Genomic DNA, 15,281 nt, shown 5'->3' with positions numbered 1-15,281 from the left:
CTTGGGTGGAGAGTTTGCGTAGGCGGGGAGAGGCCGAGCTTGGCTGATGATGGACACCGTTTTCGACTTTCTTTCCTCTTTTGTATCTATAGACTCATGTTTTGTTAGTATAAATTCCCCTTAGTGGAATATCGTTCATCATATCTCATAATAATATCATTAATCTCAAAAGTACCTTGTTGGTCTATCAAGGTCCTCACTTGCAAGTACATATAAAGTCAGGATACCCCATAATTCCAGGAAGAGTCAATTCTATTAACTATCCTCTATGAACTGTACTTGTGTATGATGAAATTCACGGCGATATCCAGATCTAATCGAAGGTGATGGCAGCCTTGATAGCGGTCTTGTTACGCATAGCCTCAAGACACTCCTCCCACTGCTCAATCTTGTACACCTTGTTCACAATGCCATCCACCTTGACCTTGCCCGAGTCAAGATAGTCAACAGCAGCAGGGAATTTGTAGGTCTCCGAGAAACTGCCGAGGATAGTAATTTCATCACCGACTGGAAGGAATTCAGCAAGGGATTCAAGAGAACGGAACAAGAAAACTTACAGATCTTAGCCGGCGACCACGAGACCCGAACCTCACTCGAGTACACGCCGTATACCACCAACTTACCACCACGACGAACATAGTTAATGGAGTCCTCAAGGATCTTCTGGCTACCAGTAGCCTCAACGACAATATCGAATCCATAAGGATTCTCAGCCTTAAGAGCATCGAATTGAGCCTGGGGAGCCTCACGCGACAGCTCAATGTACTTATCACCAGCACCAAGCTTCTGAGCCAAATCCATCTTCAAACCACCAGGAGCAACAACGACGACATTGCAACCACCGTTCTGGCGCAGCATCTGAGCCAGCACCAGACCCGTAGGACCAGCACCAAAGATCAGAACGGACGAGCCCATCTTCGGGGCAATCTTGTCCAGACCGTGGGCGGCGCAGGAGGCAGGCTCGAGGAGAGTCGCGTCGATGTCGGATAGGTTCTTGATCTTGAAGACTCTACCAGCTAAAACGACATCCGAAATCAGTATCAAGAGCCCGGTACGCTTTTGATATGCAGCTTGCTCTACTTACCAGGGTAGGCGCAGTACTCAGCGAAACCACCGTTCATCGTCACACCGTGAGCCTCGAAGTCCTCACAGAACAGCTCATCACCACGACGGCAGTAGAAGCATGTTCCGCACAGCTCGGAGTTATCGGCGACGACTCGCTCGCCAATCTCGAAGTCTTTGACCTTGGATCCAATGGCGGCGACAACGCCGACAGTTTCGTGGCCGGGGATTAAAGGGAACTATAGACTGTCAACACACCAATACACGATACACACCAATACACGATGAGTTCTTATGGTGGGATGACCTACCTTGGCAATGAATTCACCCTCGTGGATATGAAGATCAGTGCCACAAACACCGCAGGCTTTGACCTTGATCTAATGAGGATTTGGTCAGTTCGCTTCCCTGCAAATCGACGGATGGCTTCCATACCAGGACATCGTTCTCGCGGATCTCAGGCACGGGGACTTCAACGATATTGTGCTTCTTGGGCTCTGAGTACTGCAGAGCACGCATGGTCTTAGGGATGGAGGTAGCCATGATTGAAGGTATGGTGTGTTAAGAGGAGGAAAGAGAACGGAAAGGTTGATCGGATACCAAAACCTTTTGCAATGGAAAGGGGAGGAAGCAAGATGATCCCAGCAATATATATAGCTTATGAAAGAAGGGAGCTTATGAAATGAGGGAAGCTTTTCTCAACCCGTCTTATCCAAGCGCCCCATGCGATATTCAAACGCCTCCTTCGGACGAAGTATACAGATTGTCCCTTGCAATTCGATGAGGGTCGAGATCGGTGTCATTTTTGTGCTTGCATTCGCCTCCACTAATATGGGAGATCGCTATCTACGTGATTTCTCATGTTTTCAACAGTTCTGAATCCCCAGATATGGGTTTCACGTTTACGTTTGCGCCAAGTGAGGTCGAATCGGGAGAACCCCGCGGAGCTCAGTGTCGGGGTTCATCCCGGACTTCAGCAGTCATGGAACTTGATTAATTTGATTGATCATCAATGACATGGATGTCTTGAGCATCTCATGAAGACATAGACAGCCAAAACACCTACCTGTCAGCACCGATTTCCCAGACATACTAAAGCCAAAAGCCAAAAGTCTCTTCCCCAACAGCTGACCAAGCTCCTCGGAAAAAGCGAAACGAAGCCAAAAAGGAAGTCCCAATCTCACACCAAGAACCTCCAATCACCTCACCGCTCCCTTCCCCGCGGCACCCGCCAACCTAAAAAGAAGCAATTCCCAAATCAGAAAGATTAAAGCCAGGTCACGCGGAGCGGGATATAACTGATAGCTTAAATTTCAATCCGGGGGTTGTCAAAGCTGTCAAATGAGGCGTCCAAATCGACTCACCGATACACATGTGATAACTTGACCGCTGCGGTAAGAGCGGGAATTGGACCCGGACGGATACTACAGGTGGGCTGTGTGATTCTGGTCAATTGGGGCGAATTATTTGTGGGATACGATTTTATCGGCTATTGTGTCTTGAGGTGTATATAGCGGGTGCATATGCGTCACACCGGATATGCAGCTACGTGCTTCGGGTTTACCCTGGATTGAAGGGGTGCCTATGCTTGGGAAAGGGTCTGATTGGTCTTTTGGGATCTGGATCTGGATGCTTGAATTATAAGGTACTTCCTCAACGGATTTTGGACTTTGCTGTTGGCTCAGATGGTCATAATTATCTTGGCTGTCTTGTTGTCTCTTTGCGTTCTGCGGAATCGACTGACTCGACTCTACTTCATACTCTATTGACTCAAATCAGGCCGCGGTAAGGATCCTTGATACTGACGGTTACTTAAATCGATGTTCCAGTGCTACAACGTGTCACCGCGCCAACGAGCTTCCAATATCCGAAACATGCGGAAGAGCATGACTTTTATCCCACGGAAGTGCTGAAGATAAAACACAGATTATAAGCTTTATTCCATTGATCTTCTATAACAGAATGAACAGTCAAGAATACGTTGTTAGGATACTGCATTCGCTGAAGCCCTCTCAACTCCCTAGCCCCAGATTTTTATACTGATTAACAAACTCCTCAAACAGCTTGTTAAGCCCTAAGATGCTCAATGGATCCTTATCATCATCCTCATCCATAAAACAGAGCATGTTATGGATTTCAAATGTGATAGCCAACATAAACCCCAGCTCGGATTCCATAAAAACCTGCTCTCCTGTATCCGAATCACCAGTCTCCTCGTTCCATTGCTTCGCATACTCCTCACAAAAATGCCTCTTCTCTTCCTCCGTATATGGTCGACAGGTAGCAATCTTGTTCTCTTCATCAAACCACTGGAACATCTTTTGCAAAAAGTGCCCACCAATATCGAACCCTCGGTAATTTTGAAAGACGAATTCAAAATCTATAAGCACGATCTTTCTTTCTCCTTCCTTGGGTCTGTTCTTCACCATCGTATTCATGAATTGAACATCGTGGATGCACCATCCCTTTTTCCCGTCCATGGATTCCAGTCTGTCCGTGACTCGTCTTATTCTAGACACAAAGTCATACTCAACAAGATCGTCCATGTTGACGCCTCCTTCTTTGGCAAGCCTCTTTAGCTTTTCCATCTTATGGTATCTTGCAAGCTCTCTGGTCACTGCATCGTAATATAACTGAACCGGCTTCTTCTCCCGTTGTGTGGACATAGTATGAAAAACGGCATTTTCTCTCGCAACCTCAGCTCGGATATGTGCATTTTCCACATCTGCTGGTTCCAAATTGCGTGCATCTAAGAACTCATCGATCCTTCCGAAAGTGCCATCCCGTGTCTGGAAGAAACCATACACCTTGGCACCAAGGCCGGATTGGGCGTAATCAGAGCATAGTTGTGCCTCTTCGTGTTTGTTGGGAACTAAGTGTTTGAACACCTCGATTTCTCCGTCGAGTTCGCCATGGAGCTTGAGGAATACCTTGAGAGGCTCAGAATGTGTGTCGCTCCTTGGCTTTGGTCGTTCCACTACACAGTTTATGTTTGCGTATCCAGTATTGCGTGTCACAATGAGCGTTTCTGGGTCCACGTTGGGCCACTCACCGGTGAGTAGCGTGCTGATAATGTCTTTGATTATGGACTTGGGCAGTGAGCCATCTTTTGGAATAGTCACAGGGATGCTTGTGGTGGTTATCATCTGGTTGTGTCCGTGTGAGACGATAAGTCTCTAGGAGGTCTGGTTGTCAAAAGATCAGACAAATAGCAGACATAGATAATCTTTTCACTTAGGCAGAATGGGGCTTCCAAGGTTATCTATTTGAAATAATATACAAAGAAAAGGTCGTACTTTTATTTGTGAGTCATCCGGCCCCCAGGGGGCTGTGGTTGCCTAAGGAGGTTAGGTTAAGTGGTCGATCACATGATGGTTAGTTATTTCAAGGTCATGCCAGTTCATACAAATGATATTGTATCTTTGTAATATACAAGCATACTCACAGATTCTCAGTAAACAAAAGAGCCGTCTCTGGCAGGGGCAGATTCATCGAAGCATCCATAAGCTCAAACAACAGATCATATGGAATATCAAGTCCAAAAAACCCCGTATCATGTTCCTGTCCAGTGGGAAACTCTAGACCATTACCAAGAACAGAATATCTACTTGGGAACATCCCAACGATAGCATCAAGCTCAACCAGGTCATTCAAACCATCCGCCGGAGAAACAATCTCAACCTGGGAAGCGGGGGTCATTGTATCAGCAGCGGGAAGGTCAAGCTTACTTGCCTCGGTCAATTTCCGTATGACGATTGCAGGCTTGCAAACATCAGGATTCACCACGGATATCTCATCAAGACAGGTGAGACCTGCTTTTAAGCGGGATATATGCTCCTTGTGGTGTGCTTTTGCGAAGGCGTTTCGGGCACGGATTGTGCATGCTACGTAGATGGCGTAGCTGAGGATGTAGGGTGCGCTGTGGAGACCGTATGGCGATTTATAGGCCAGCCAGCGAGATATTCGTGATGAAAGGCATGGTGTTGCTGAGCCCAATGTACGTCTAACAGATGCAGGGTGAGCTCAGTAGGTACACCATCAATATCTGGAAGATTTAATAGCAGACGCTCATTTTGTCTTTGTGGGGCTGCATTAGCTATAAGCTTGTTCTTCATGTGCTCTCTGTTCAACAATTGAGCCGAAGGCGCTGTGGGCAACGATTCGCTTTTATTGGATAATGTAGGGCAGGTGAAAGCCCAAAAGTGCCAAGTCGACTTGCCTCATCTACAGATATAAAAGGTGCAACGTCGAATTCTTCATCTGAAGAAGTAGCTATACTATCGAGGCTTTGCCGGCGGTTCTGACTGGATGACCTCTGGTTGGGTTCAAGACCTTCAGCCACTGCTAGGCTGAGTATGTTTCTCTCTTCGCCTTTCAATTTTTCAATGAAGGATCTGAGCTCCGTATTTTCTCGTTGTAGCCGGCCTATTTGGGACAGGGTCGGTCTACAATAGTTCGCCAAGTACCCAAAACGCAAGGGAACATGCCCACGGCGTCTCCACCTGATAAATACATTCCCCGCCTTGGGTCTCGCAAATCGAACAGCGAGGCCGGATCGTGTCACAACGGATCTTTCGAGATCGACAGTGTAGACATGCCTTGGCGAGGGCTTTAGGGATCCTGGTCATAGCCGAGTTATGGTAAGGAAGACAAATTGTGGGGTAGAATAGCCGTGAAGATCAACATCCTTATGTCTAGTGTCTAGCTGCATACGGCAGTTTATACAAAAGCCGATAATTGAGAGAGATATATATTCATTCCTACACGAAAAGGCAGGTGTTCTCAAGGGTAACAGATGATTCAGTCCGTGCTTCCAATCCGAGGGCTTGAATCCACTATTGTGTTGTTACGATATATATTTATAGGTCCTCTTTCGACATTTTTAGGTGCGAAGTTGCATCCAAGTGTCTGGATAAGTATACACGTCAATTAAAATCTTTATATGTGAAAGGATATCTAAATGCATTATGTTGTTATTCCACATGGAATGTGCATCTGTCCGGTGTATGCAATCGCTTCCTACCGCTTGGTGCTGCTGCTATTCTTGAGCATCTCTTCCAAATGCTGTAGGGGAAGTTAGTCATATAATCTCCAATAGCCACGTTTAAAATGCTCACCTGCTTCTGCTCAACTGCTAATTTGCCTTGGGTATCCTGTTTCTGATTAGCGCGCGTCCCCAAAACACAGAGACAACAACATACGCTAATGATGGTTAAAATCAATGAATAATTGTTGAAGAGGAATCGCTCTCTTCGTTTTGCGTCTGTGCCGTTGCGACTCAACTTTGTCAAAAGAGAATCGAATTCAGCAGTCAACCGGGCCAGACTGTTGGACACCGGCTCATCGTCACCAGCATCGCTGCTGAGCACCAGGATTCCATGAAGAAGCTGTCCAAATCGTTGAGTCAAAAAGTGAGGCGCTGAAGACTGCTTCAAGTCGTCTCCGCCAGCGATCGAAAGGGCAGAGACAGCACTGCGCCCAGTGTTAGATCCAACTCGCTTGAGTGAGTCACCGTGGTGATCCATGATCACCTGGAAACGTGGCCAGAGCTGCATGTTGGTTCCATTAACATACGAGTCAGCGACGGGCACCTTTCGGCGCTGAAGCTCGAAAGCCGAATGTTGGTTGAGGCGAACACACATGAGGACACCCAGAGAATCCGTGGTGTGCTCGATTAACTTCTTAGTCTGGTTCTGGCCAAGGGTAAAGACTTGCTGGAATATTTCCACGGCATTGCGAGAGATTTGATGGAAGGTCTTCGGGGAGAAAAACTCAGTCAGGAAAGAGTACTCGGCGCACACATTATCCACCAATGCGAGGTTGAAGTTTCGGAACGGAACTTCGATTCCATGGTAGGTATTATCCTCTTCGGCCAGGTAGGATGATAACGCCTGGAGATTGCCAGTTCGGAGGACATCAATACGTCTACCCAGGGAGAAAGGGTCATGCACGGCAGAGCCAGCTCGGCCGCCAGGCATCATGTTCCCTGAAATAATCAGTATATAGGCGGTATCAGAGAAGCATAGCTCATACCTGATCGATGAGTAGATGGATCGCCTCCAAGCACCTCGTTGCGGTCAGGAGGATAAACCTTGACTTTATCGAGTGCTTGAAGGTAGCGTGTGAAATGAGATGTGTAATACCAGCGCATGGTGTTGATGTATGCCTGTGATATCTCTCCTGCCAGCTTTGGGTGGACCTTTGAAAGATAACTGTATAGATCTTTAAACTTCACCAGACGCTGTTGTTGGATAATCTGAGAGTTGATGTTTGGCGATCGCATAGCACGAATTTGTGACACAAGATAGTCTCTGATCCTTTGAACTGCCTGTATATATGTTAATGCAGTTTTAGATAATTTGAGGGGTGTGGATACTCACTTTGGTTTTCACATCGGTCAAAAGGGGTCGTACATCCTCGACGGCTTTATAACCATTGGAGGAAGCGGCGGCCTTGGCTTCGATATTTGTTGTTCGAGAATCGATTTCATTCAATGCACGCACCCAATTCTCATCGATTGGACCCTCGACAATTGTCCGTACAGCCTTGGGGGATATGCTGATCTCCTCCACGGCGGGTCCCAGCAACCGTTCCACGTTGCGCCTGTTCTCTAGCATCGCATTCAATTGTGTTGAGCGAGATTGCAAAGTTTCGATCTCTGCCGATACGGCACCCAGTTCATTCTGGAAATCATTCAAGTACAGCTCAACTGACTTGGACACCTCATCACATCCAGTAATGGATGTGTGTAACTCTTGGAACTTATCTCGTTCTTGTTCAAATTGCTGAACAGTTTGCGCGTTTACATCACTTTCCCGGGTCTTTTTCCTTGGTGCTGGGTCCTGCTTTTCCAGAAAGTCCTCGAGGCTCAGCCCGTCGAAACGGATGGCTTCCACCAATTGTCCTGGTCGTTCCGGCACTGAAGATAGTTGCGGTACATGCTTATCTGTTTGGGTTTCCTTCCCGATTATTTCATTCAAGACTTCTAGCGGATCCGGGACATTGGCCGGTCGAGGTCGTTGAATACTCGTCTGCTTTAAAGGAGAGCCATTGGTCGCCCGTGCAGTTGGGAGAGATGCTGTAGAGTCGTTGGGGGTCACGAGAAGAGATGTTGATGAAGTTCTAGATGTTACACCAGGGCGGCTATTGTAGGGACTTGGAGATAGTTGGGAGGATGATCGTCGCGGTAGAGGAGAAAGGTTGCGACTATTGGCTCCGGAGGGAGTTGACTGGACTGATATCCGGTCACGCCACATTATGTAAAAGGATGAACGGCATGGGAGTTCAGAACAAAATCAAGGAATCTAGAGTATACTTGGAAATCCACCAAGTAACCCAAGTAACCTCAAGAATAAGGTCGAACAGTTGTAGTTGTTAGGTTGTTTCAGGACACTCGGACACTCCTCACATATACACTAAACCCAACAAGGTTGACAACCCTCTATGGCCAATCAGAATCCAGTAAGCGACCCCGCCACGGCGTCGCCGCCCACGATAGATTTTAGTTCGTTTGATTTTCTCTCTCCTCTTCTCTTCATTTTTTTCCCCCTCCCCAAATTTTTCGCAAAACCCCCCTCTTTCAACCCCTCCAAATCTTTTCACCATGTCTGCCGAGGAGGTATGTACTTTCTTTTACAAATTCGAGATCCCCAATGGCGGTATTGAGGATTTCTGTCCCAGCCCCGCATGCGGCTCCCCTCTTCTTCTCGAGGGCACGAGGCCATCCTGGACTCTTAACCCCACCATATTGGCAGTTTTTGAAGCGCTCGCTAACATGATTCACTACAGCACGATGTCACTTTCGATTCGGCTGATGCCGGAGCTTCGCTCACTTACCCCATGCAGTGTTCTGCTCTGCGCAAGAACGGCCACGTTGTGATCAAGAACCGCCCTTGCAAAATCATTGACATGTCTACCTCCAAGACTGGAAAGCACGGTCACGCCAAGGTTCACTTGATCGCCACCGATATCTTCACCGGCAAGAAGCTTGAGGATCTCTCCCCCTCCACCCACAACATGGATGTCCCCAACGTTACCCGCAAGGAGTACCAGCTCGTGAGTGTCTCTGATGACTTGAAATTTGGACTGTTTTGTTGACAAAAGTTAGCTCGATATCACTGAGGATGGCTTCATGTCCCTCATGACCGACAACGGTGACACCAAGGAGGATGTCAAGGTCCCCGACAACGAGGTTGGTCAGAAGATCAACCAGATGTTCCTTACCGAGGAGAAGGATTGCAGTAAGTCACACCAATATCCAAAATTACTAGAGAACTTTTGCTGACATGGTGCCATTAGACATCGTCGTCCTTACTGCCATGAACGAGGAGGCCGCCATGGAGTGCAAGGAGGCTCCCAAGGCTTAAATTTAATACTTGGATTTATTACCTGTTATGCCAACCTTTATGTTCCACGAGGGCTCAAAGCCCGCCAAAAATTTTATCTTTCATGGTTCAAAGGAGGATACGATTCTTTGAACGATTATGCTCATTGCTTCAAGATCTGTCCCCCACATAACCTTGGATGTGGGCTGGACCGAGAATTGCTTTGGTTGGCATGATATGTGTTGTCCGAACAGTTCTGAGTCTCAGCATCTCATGATAGTGTGATGAATGAATAAATACTCAATCTTGCTTGACTACTACATGGGTTCCAGTAATTATAACGTAGTTGAAAGGATTTAGATCTCAATTTCACCCCCCAAACCACAATATATACACAAGTGTAACCCCAGAAAACAACAATAATAATTCAAAGTACATAAGTACATAAAACCTAGCAATTTAATCTTCTGAGATATTTAATCGTCTGAGATAGTCCACGGGTCAATCACAGCGCGCGCATTGCGGGACATGTGGAGCGACAAAATCGGCGGTCACTGGATGGAGGCAGAAAAAAAGTCCCGCCATTTCGGTATACCAACCCTTCTTTTTCAAACAAGCATGAACAAATCCCTTGGGGATGGACTACGTTACCCGAGGGGTCTGCGGTCAAGAAGGTTGCCGTGAGACCCGATACTATCTCGACAATGGACTTTGGTATTGTCGGCGCGGTCATTTGCAGGAGGTATGGCGTCCAACGGCTTTCCTAACCTTATCCTATGGCTGCATCAAATGTCAAGAAGTACACAGCTGATGTGGTTGCGTAGGGTGTCCAAGTCGCAGAAGATGCCGATAATTTTGGTAACCTAGGCAAAACCCATCGCCTGAAGAGAGAAACCAGGGAGAAGGCCAGCAAGAGTATGTAATCAGCAGTTTGAACATCGTTCTCGTTGCTGACTTTTGTCAAAAGCACTTCGTGGCCGTCCGGCGTACACATTATTCTTGCAAACCTACCAGCTTATCCTTTGGAAACAATGTCATGTCTTGGTTCATGATCACGGGTTCCCAGAGGAACTTGAGGTACGTCCACATGTTGCTCTATATGTTCAAGGATCAAAGCTCATCATACATTAGGTTGTTGTTCGCGATCTCTGGGCTCTTCGTCTGCAAGATTTTGAATCAAGAATCACTGATGCTACTGAAGATGATGATGATGATACCGAATCTGAGCTGTTCAGCTCACAGCCCGAAGGGAAAGATGAATCTCGTGATGGATTTAAACCAAACTCGAGATATCTTGAATGGCCTCGTCTGATTGATTCTGTTGCACTGTGTTATCTCGCAGCATTTTTGATGCGGCTTCCTGTCTGTGTCATTGATTTTCACGAGTATGTGTATTGTTTCCTCTATGCAAACCCGGTCGTTTGCTTCTAGGATGAGCAATACTCACATTCTATAGTATGATAATGCGACAGGAGATCCCCTACGCCCGAGTCTTAACAACCGTCCCTCGGGAAATGAGGGATAGGCTTCCGCCAGAGCTGACTGCGATCCTTGAAGTCAATGTGAGTCTACTCTGACTCTGGAACACTTTCTAGGTTGGCCTTGGACTAATTTTGACAAAGACAATACCTAATGCGGATCGTTTCCACCGCGGCATCATGGCACTAGCGCTATTCTATCAGCGCCGATTTGAATTGGACTTTCCTCCATTGAATTCGCCCATGGTTCTTTTCCGGCTCATCAAGAGATTAGCTTTACCAAGTATGAAAACAGTTGCCACATGGTTGTCCAGTTTATCTTAGCTAACAAGTCTTAGTTGAGATATATGAAGCAACTAAGATCTTGCAAGATCTACTAGGCTTCACATTCCAATATCCGACGCCAAGTTCATACGATGGCCGAAAAACAACACTTTTTCTTCCCGATCTGCAATTGATAGTGTTGATCGTCATTTCTACGAAACTACTTTTCCCAATCGATGATTTGAAAAGGTACCCCACTACAGCTAAAGAGCCCGCTGCGCAGGTCATGGACTGGACCCTCTGGGCACAGGCCCAGAGCAATTTCGATCATGATCTGCCGTTTGGGGGAAAGATTGGAAAAAGGACTGCCATTCAGATCACAGATCAAGACGTGTTGAACATGACGCCTGCCCAATTTGACCATTACATGGACTGGTACGAAAGCAGTTGGCTGGATACTTCTAAGGAACCCAATCGCATCGCCGAAATGTTTCCCATCAGCCGAACAGAACAAGATATCCATCCAATCTCTACTCCTGCCCCGGAACCATCTTCTACTTCTACTCCAGTTGATCCATCCCTTGCCCCGGAATCATCCTCTACTTCTGCCCCTCCTCCTCCTCCTAAGACTGGAGACAAGCTCGACCTTTTGCTACAAACAGTCATGCAAACCCTTAGAACCAGAAGGGTCATCCCTGACGACGAAGAGGTCGATTACAGGCGTCCCGGCGAGTGGTATCACAGGTATCGATGGGAATCACATCTCAGTGGCCCAGCACGGACTTTTTACGAGCTAGCAGCACAGCTTGCTGCAGTCCCATTGAAAACTCTTGTCCGTGCTGTCACAGTTGTTGAGTTTAGGATCGCACAGCAAGATGAAGAGCGACAGAACAGAGAGTACTTCGCTAGTTTGGGGGCAGAAGGAATGGACACTGACGAAAGCGATGTGGACCAGACGTATGGAATTGCTGATTTTGAAGAGGACATGTACGATGCGGAGTCCGAAGATATGGACGACGATGATTTCATGTCCGATTCAAGGATGTGGTCGACCATCTAAGGGTTGATGAGAAATTCTGTTGTATCATATGCATGGCGTTGGGGCTTTGGGATCATGTATCTGGCGTTCACCTTTGTACACCTTTCTATCTCTAGTTGCATTATTTGATATCCTAAGGTTTGCTGTGAATTATTCTTGCCTTCTCTTGACGTATTGATATTTCCAGCTAAGCTCATGATCGAAATTTTGTTGTATTTGATCAGGATACACCTTTAAGAGCAGAAAAGACGCTCATTTATTTTTAGTAGAACATCTCCAGGGCTATCTACTATACCTGACGTATGTAGATACACTGCCAAGTTATCATTGGCCGGGTCGGCCGGGGTTGCTTACATAATGTATAACGCAAATGGGTAACAACTAGGGCTTAGGGTACCCCGATCGGTCCACCTTTGCTAAGCGAGCGAAATCCTCAAATTGACAATCGACAGCTCCGCCTGGAACACAGCGACCGACAGCCGACAACAACGAAAACTCGCAACCAGTACGTCCCATACACCCCGTGCAACAGAATCTATGCATCGCTATGGATTCAGTGAGCTAACATCGTCTTTTTCCGCGCCGTTTCAGTGCAGATGTAGGTCTTTCTGAACCCCTCGAATGTCATCGCGAACCACAATCCCGATCCATCGCCGATACGACCCAAGCCTAAGGAGGAATAAGAACATGGACTAATACGGTGCGATATAGTTTCGTCAAGACCCTGACGGGTAAGACCATTACCCTCGATGTCGAGTCGAGCGACACCATCGACAACGTCAAGACCAAGATCCAGGACAAGGAGGGCATTCCCCCTGACCAGCAGCGTCTGATCTTCGCCGGAAAGCAGCTCGAGGATGGCCGCACCCTAAGCGACTACAACATCCAGAAGGTAGGGATCGACCTTCAACCTTTATGATTTGGACCAAAAGTGGGGGCGTTATGGTATCTCGGGTGGATCGGATCAATCCGACATGTTCTTTGCCCAGAGATGACTCTGCCCACGGATACGCAAGAGGAGGAATCATCGCTTCACATTATGGTCTACGGTCTGCGACCTGGTGGAACATTCGCTAACATGCGATATCAACTCGTTATAGGAGTCCACCCTTCACCTTGTCCTGCGTCTCCGTGGTGGTATCATTGAGCCTTCCCTCAAGGCCCTTGCCTCCAAGTTCAACTGCGACAAGGCCATCTGCCGCAAGTGCTACGTACGTTTACCTTGCCTCTCCGCCTGCGCCCGATCATCGTCATGAAACCGCCTTCCGTGACAAGGCCATCAATTACGTCAACACATGTACTAACTCGGACCTTCTACAGGCTCGTCTCCCTCCCCGTGCCACCAACTGCCGCAAGAAGAAGTGCGGACACACCAACCAGCTCCGCCCCAAGAAGAAGCTCAAATAGACGACTCGCTCCTCGGTCTTGTGCTCGGCGTGCTGTGGTGCAGATTCCAGAGATGGGGATTGGCTGGACTGCTACATGGAGAGGATTACAAATGGCGTTAGATATGATGATAAAATCAATGCAGCCACAGTCATACTTTTTCTAGTTGGCTCCTCTTGACGACCAAGTTGCACTCCATGAAATGAAACGTGTAAAATTCAAAAAGTCGAATTGTTTCACATCTCCAAATTCCATCTGCGATAAATACAGAGTACAATACATGCATGCGTTCAATAACACGACTAGAAACCTCGAGCTGCGAGCCCTGCTACCTGAGCAAGAATCGACGGAATGGCCAGTATTCCAGATGAAAGCCAATGATCTTTCCTTTCCCCGCTTATGCCCGGAACATCATCCCTTTGTTGTCGTCAGTCTTCTTATCGTCTTGGTCCTTGTCCTTGTTCTTCTTTGAGACCGGGCTCCCGTGGCTAGTAGATATGTCAGTTAAATGTCAATTGGTTCGTCAGACAAGGACACAACTTACGCAAAGAAAAGCACCTTGATAGCAATAGCCAGTGCCGCATGTAGCACAACAACCAAGATCAAGAGGATCTTGCTAGCCTTGGCATCAGTGGCATTCAAGACGGGATACAAGTTCCGCAGAAGGAAGAAGACACTCCAAGCAAAGCCAACGCCAACAAGCGCCCAGTTAAGCGCAGTCAACGGACTCCAGCTAACCAGTGCAACGGCAATCCAAACCAAATTGGAGTACCCATACAGAGCCCAGCATTCAATAAGGTCGGCGGTGGAGCTGCCGAACCAACGCAGCGCACCCCACAGGCCAATAGGCAAGATACCCGTGTACCCATAGACCAGGCCAGCCGCGCCCGATAGCAGCGTGAAGTCGTACTCAAAGTGCTTGTCGTCATTGTTTGACAGCCATTGCGAGATAGTACCCGTCAAAAACAGGATAACAACCACTGTAGTTGCGATCCAGATCGGTCCGTACAGGTCTGCGTTACCTTCTAGCACATCGAGGAAGTTGGTGCGCGGGTACACAGTCGCCACACAGCGGCGGAGGACCTCGTTCGTGTCGACGTCGAAAAATTGCTCGTAGTAGTGCAACGACCACCAGTTGTGCTTGGTCGGCGTACCGCCAGGGGACCGGTCACGCTGGCGCGATGGCCCGCCGCCCAAGAATGGGGCGGAGTCGCCTTGGACTTTGGCGGTTCTTTGGTCATTTTCAAAGTCTGGGTGTGAGGATTCCTTGGTTAGACAGAGCTGGGCTGGGCCGGTTTGTTTGGAGAACTCACTGGAGGGGTGGAATTCGAGGTCTTCTTGTAGGTCAGTGTGGCCAAGGTCGCCCTGCTGATTTGTTAGTTTAAATTATGTATTGTTCATTCAAATGCACTTACCTCTGCATCCACATCTACTACGACATCGTAGCCTCGGTTCGCCATTGTGGTTGGTTTTGAGGTAAGCTGTTGGAAGGGGAGTGGTTAAGTGTACACATCAGCTTCCGCAGATAAAGCCACCGCTCAAGCCACAATTGTGGGTACCACTACCCAATATCATACACGAGTATCAAATGCATATTGTTTTGTATAAATTGACTATATTTTTGTTATATATGAGTTTTTAACTCATGATCTTCAAACATAGGGATCTTTTTTTTAGCTTGGTTCTATTATTATTTTTTCTCATTATTATACACATGCAATAGCACCA

General features: G+C 47.5%; 6 protein-coding genes across 6 annotated transcripts; 2 read left to right on the top strand and 4 right to left on the bottom strand.

The window, feature by feature from the left end:
* Positions 1-313: 313 nt before the first annotated feature.
* N7537_002972 (zinc-dependent alcohol dehydrogenase family protein) lies at positions 314-1,605 on the bottom strand (the record flags this gene model as incomplete). Its single annotated transcript, XM_056894030.1, has 5 exons — positions 314-507; positions 558-1,016; positions 1,085-1,301; positions 1,374-1,442; positions 1,498-1,605. The coding sequence occupies 5 exons, from the start codon at positions 1,603-1,605 to the stop codon at positions 314-316; spliced, it is 1,047 nt and encodes a 348-aa protein (XP_056759025.1).
* A 1,469-nt stretch (positions 1,606-3,074) lies between these two features.
* Positions 3,075-4,208, bottom strand: N7537_002971 (putative choline kinase; the record flags this gene model as incomplete). The annotated part of the gene is made up of 1 exon (XM_056894029.1): positions 3,075-4,208. One exon carries the CDS (start codon positions 4,206-4,208, stop codon positions 3,075-3,077), a length of 1,134 nt encoding a protein of 377 aa, XP_056759024.1.
* A 1,873-nt stretch (positions 4,209-6,081) lies between these two features.
* On the bottom strand, positions 6,082-8,318 carry N7537_002970 (putative GARP complex subunit (Sac2); the record flags this gene model as incomplete). Its single annotated transcript, XM_056894028.1, has 5 exons — positions 6,082-6,126; positions 6,180-6,215; positions 6,264-7,048; positions 7,096-7,390; positions 7,443-8,318. 5 exons carry the CDS (start codon positions 8,316-8,318, stop codon positions 6,082-6,084), a joined length of 2,037 nt encoding a protein of 678 aa, XP_056759023.1.
* A 251-nt stretch (positions 8,319-8,569) lies between these two features.
* N7537_002969 (Eukaryotic translation initiation factor eIF-5A) lies at positions 8,570-9,428 on the top strand (the record flags this gene model as incomplete). The annotated part of the gene is made up of 4 exons (XM_056894027.1): positions 8,570-8,680; positions 8,851-9,117; positions 9,170-9,302; positions 9,361-9,428. Coding segments are annotated over 4 exons (579 nt in total), but the record flags the coding sequence as incomplete, so codon positions are not given.
* A 595-nt stretch (positions 9,429-10,023) lies between these two features.
* Positions 10,024-12,188, top strand: N7537_002968 (TFIIB-type zinc finger domain-containing protein; the record flags this gene model as incomplete). Its single annotated transcript, XM_056894026.1, has 7 exons — positions 10,024-10,128; positions 10,211-10,301; positions 10,354-10,463; positions 10,518-10,771; positions 10,843-10,948; positions 11,009-11,147; positions 11,203-12,188. 7 exons carry the CDS (start codon positions 10,024-10,026, stop codon positions 12,186-12,188), a joined length of 1,791 nt encoding a protein of 596 aa, XP_056759021.1.
* Positions 12,189-13,950: 1,762 nt separating this feature from the next.
* Positions 13,951-15,013, bottom strand: N7537_002967 (Yip1 family protein; the record flags this gene model as incomplete). The annotated part of the gene is made up of 4 exons (XM_056894025.1): positions 13,951-14,041; positions 14,098-14,803; positions 14,867-14,918; positions 14,969-15,013. 4 exons carry the CDS (start codon positions 15,011-15,013, stop codon positions 13,951-13,953), a joined length of 894 nt encoding a protein of 297 aa, XP_056759020.1.
* Between the last annotated feature and the right edge of the window lie 268 nt (positions 15,014-15,281).

The sequence above is a fragment of the Penicillium hordei genome, assembly GCF_028827395.1.
Source record: "Penicillium hordei strain IBT 12815 chromosome Unknown utg000001l_segment0_segment0, whole genome shotgun sequence".
Classification (NCBI taxonomy): domain Eukaryota; kingdom Fungi; phylum Ascomycota; class Eurotiomycetes; order Eurotiales; family Aspergillaceae; genus Penicillium; species Penicillium hordei.
This window is presented reverse-complemented; position numbering and strand designations above follow the sequence as displayed.